The following is a 2,453-nucleotide window of genomic DNA, read 5'->3' on the forward strand; positions in this document are numbered from 1 at the left end:
TGCAGTGCAGACAAACAGGGAATATTGAGCTGATTTTTTTTAAAAGTGTAAATTTTGGGGAACTTTTTATTTTCCACACTTGGATTTTTGAAACAGTAAAGGTTTTTTTTATTTTACTCGTTTATATTACATATATTGCAATCATTTTTAAAGGGCTACTCGCATATGTTATGGCACGCATTCACACGGATTAAAAGCCTGTATAACTAGTTGATTAAAAATGGGGAACCATATATCTGCGACACTGGCCTCCACTCGGCTGTATTTCACAGTGACACACTTCCAAAATGGCTTCCAAAGTTGAACCGGTCTATCAAATTTTCTCATTTCATGACAGTAAAACCTCTCCAGACCCGATTTATGACCTCCCCGCCCAGTGTCAGACCCCGGCCCCGGTCCCGATAGTGATAGATAACGGCTCCTTCCAGACCCGGGCCGGTTGGGCGGAGTTTGAGTCCCCGCGGCTGCTCTTCAGGTCGGTGGCGGCGCGCAGCAGAGGGGCTGCCCGCAGCGAGACCCAGATCGGTAACGATATCCCCAACCTGGAGCCGCTGCGGTGGCTGCTCAAGAGCCAGTTCGACCGAAACGTGGTGGTCAACTTCGAGATCCAGGAGCTCATCTTTGACTATGTGTTTACACACCTGGGCATCAGCTCTGAGGTGAGTGAGGTGATGGTGTATCACCCAGCAGATGTGTATCACCCAGCAGATGTGTATCACCAGCAGATGTGTATCACCCAGCAGTATCATAGGTGTATGTCTTCTCCTGGCTGTGGGTCATTTAAAGACGTTACAAACAATTAGATTAAGCTGTTTAAGTCATTTGACATACTGTTGATTTCATTTCTACATTTCAGTTTTTCTGAATTGATGAGACACCTCCAGCACGCTCTCCATGCCCAGGGCTGGTTCTCAGGCCCCCTTAGTCTAACCCAAATCCTATAACCAGCCTCCAGCATGTCCCAGTGGTCCCAGCAGTGATCTCAGCCCCCTTAACCCAAAGCCTCTCCAGCCTGGAGACAGCCACCAGCGTCACACAGGGCCCACACAGGGCTCTGTGTCCACGAGTATAAAAAGCTTTATTAAGGTTTTATTTCAAATCTAGAGAAACACATAGATTTCTTTTTACTTTTAACTCCAGATAAAGTACCAGGTGTAATTAATATTTATCAAACCTGTTTTTCTGTTGACCTTCTGTTACCCCGACTTCTTTTTTTGTTTCCTCTTACAATAAACTGAGAAACATCTGCACATTTATTAAAAACCTGCTCTCTGTATTTATGTGCATCCTCGTCACTGATGGACTATGTGATACATATCTTGACACATTGCCAATGATCCAATACATTAAAGATACATATGAAACAACTACCAATGTGATGCAATTCAACACGATTTGAGTCAACACAGTGGATTCAACTCAATACGACTCGATGCAATATGTGATGGATTATGATCCTTGCTCCTATTAGGAATAACCTTTATGATTGTAGACCAGAACCATTTCAGACAGGGATCAAGAAACGATCAAATAAGGGAACTGGGATGTACCCCAAATGTTTTTGTAGCAGAATGAAGTGTGTATAAATTACAGTAATGCCGACTGGTAATATTTGGCATCATCAAACTCATCGTAACAACCAGACGATTAATCAGCATTGCTTTCTCCATGTGTTTGTAGGGCAGTGTGGCCCACCCCATAGTGCTGACAGAGGCGCCCTGCAACCCGCTGCACTGTCGGCAGATGATGTCAGAGTTGCTATTTGAGTGCTACCGCGTCCCGTACGTCTCCTACGGCGTGGACAGCTTGTACAGTTTCTACCACAATAACGCTCAAAGGAACCTCCAGCCGCCGCACACTGGCATTGTTCTGTCCTCAGGATACCACTGTTCGCACATCTTACCGGTTATTAATGGCAGGTGAGGATTCCCACACAGAGACAACTGCTCCTGTGTTGTATTTGCCCTTTCAAAGTTCATCTTATATCATCTTACATTATTTTACTCTGAGAAATGCTTTTCCTGTCTGTCCTTCTTTCCTGATTGTTTTTAACTAGCTTTAGTCCAAACATACATACATACATACACACAGTTCATTCTGTTGAGTCTAATTTTGATATGGATTTGATTCGAGGTTGGACGCGGTGAACTGTAAGCGTGTGAACGTGGCTGGGAGTCAGGCAGCGTCCTACCTGCAGCGGCTGCTCCAGCTGAAATACCCGGGTCACCTCGCTGCCATCACACTCAGCCGCGTGGAGGAACTGCTGCATGAACATAGTTACACTGCTGTGGATTATCATGAAGGTACAGTATGTCAGTAAAATCCCACATATACACCGATCAGCCATAACATTATGATTATTATTTTCCTTCCTTGGAGCACTTTTGATAGGTACTGACCACTGCAGACCAGGACACCCCACAAGAGCTGCAGTTTTGGAGATGCTCTGACCC

At 45.0% G+C, this 2,453-nt stretch overlaps 1 protein-coding gene across 1 annotated transcript in view; it reads left to right on the forward strand.

The window, feature by feature from the left end:
• Window positions 1-275: 275 nt before the first annotated feature.
• The window catches only part of actr5 (actin related protein 5), a 5,865-nt gene continuing 3,687 nt past the window's right edge, over window positions 276-2,453 (forward strand). The window contains exons 1-3 of the mRNA XM_035655858.1: window positions 276-659; window positions 1,681-1,919; window positions 2,134-2,303. Coding sequence (XP_035511751.1) covers window positions 288-659; window positions 1,681-1,919; window positions 2,134-2,303 — 781 coding nt within the window. The 5' untranslated portion in view covers window positions 276-287. The remainder of the gene's footprint in view (window positions 660-1,680; window positions 1,920-2,133; window positions 2,304-2,453) is intronic.

The sequence above is a fragment of the Morone saxatilis genome, unplaced genomic scaffold, assembly GCF_004916995.1.
Source record: "Morone saxatilis isolate NCDOM2014 unplaced genomic scaffold, NCSU_SB_2.0 Contig15, whole genome shotgun sequence".
Classification (NCBI taxonomy): Eukaryota; Metazoa; Chordata; class Actinopteri; family Moronidae; genus Morone; species Morone saxatilis.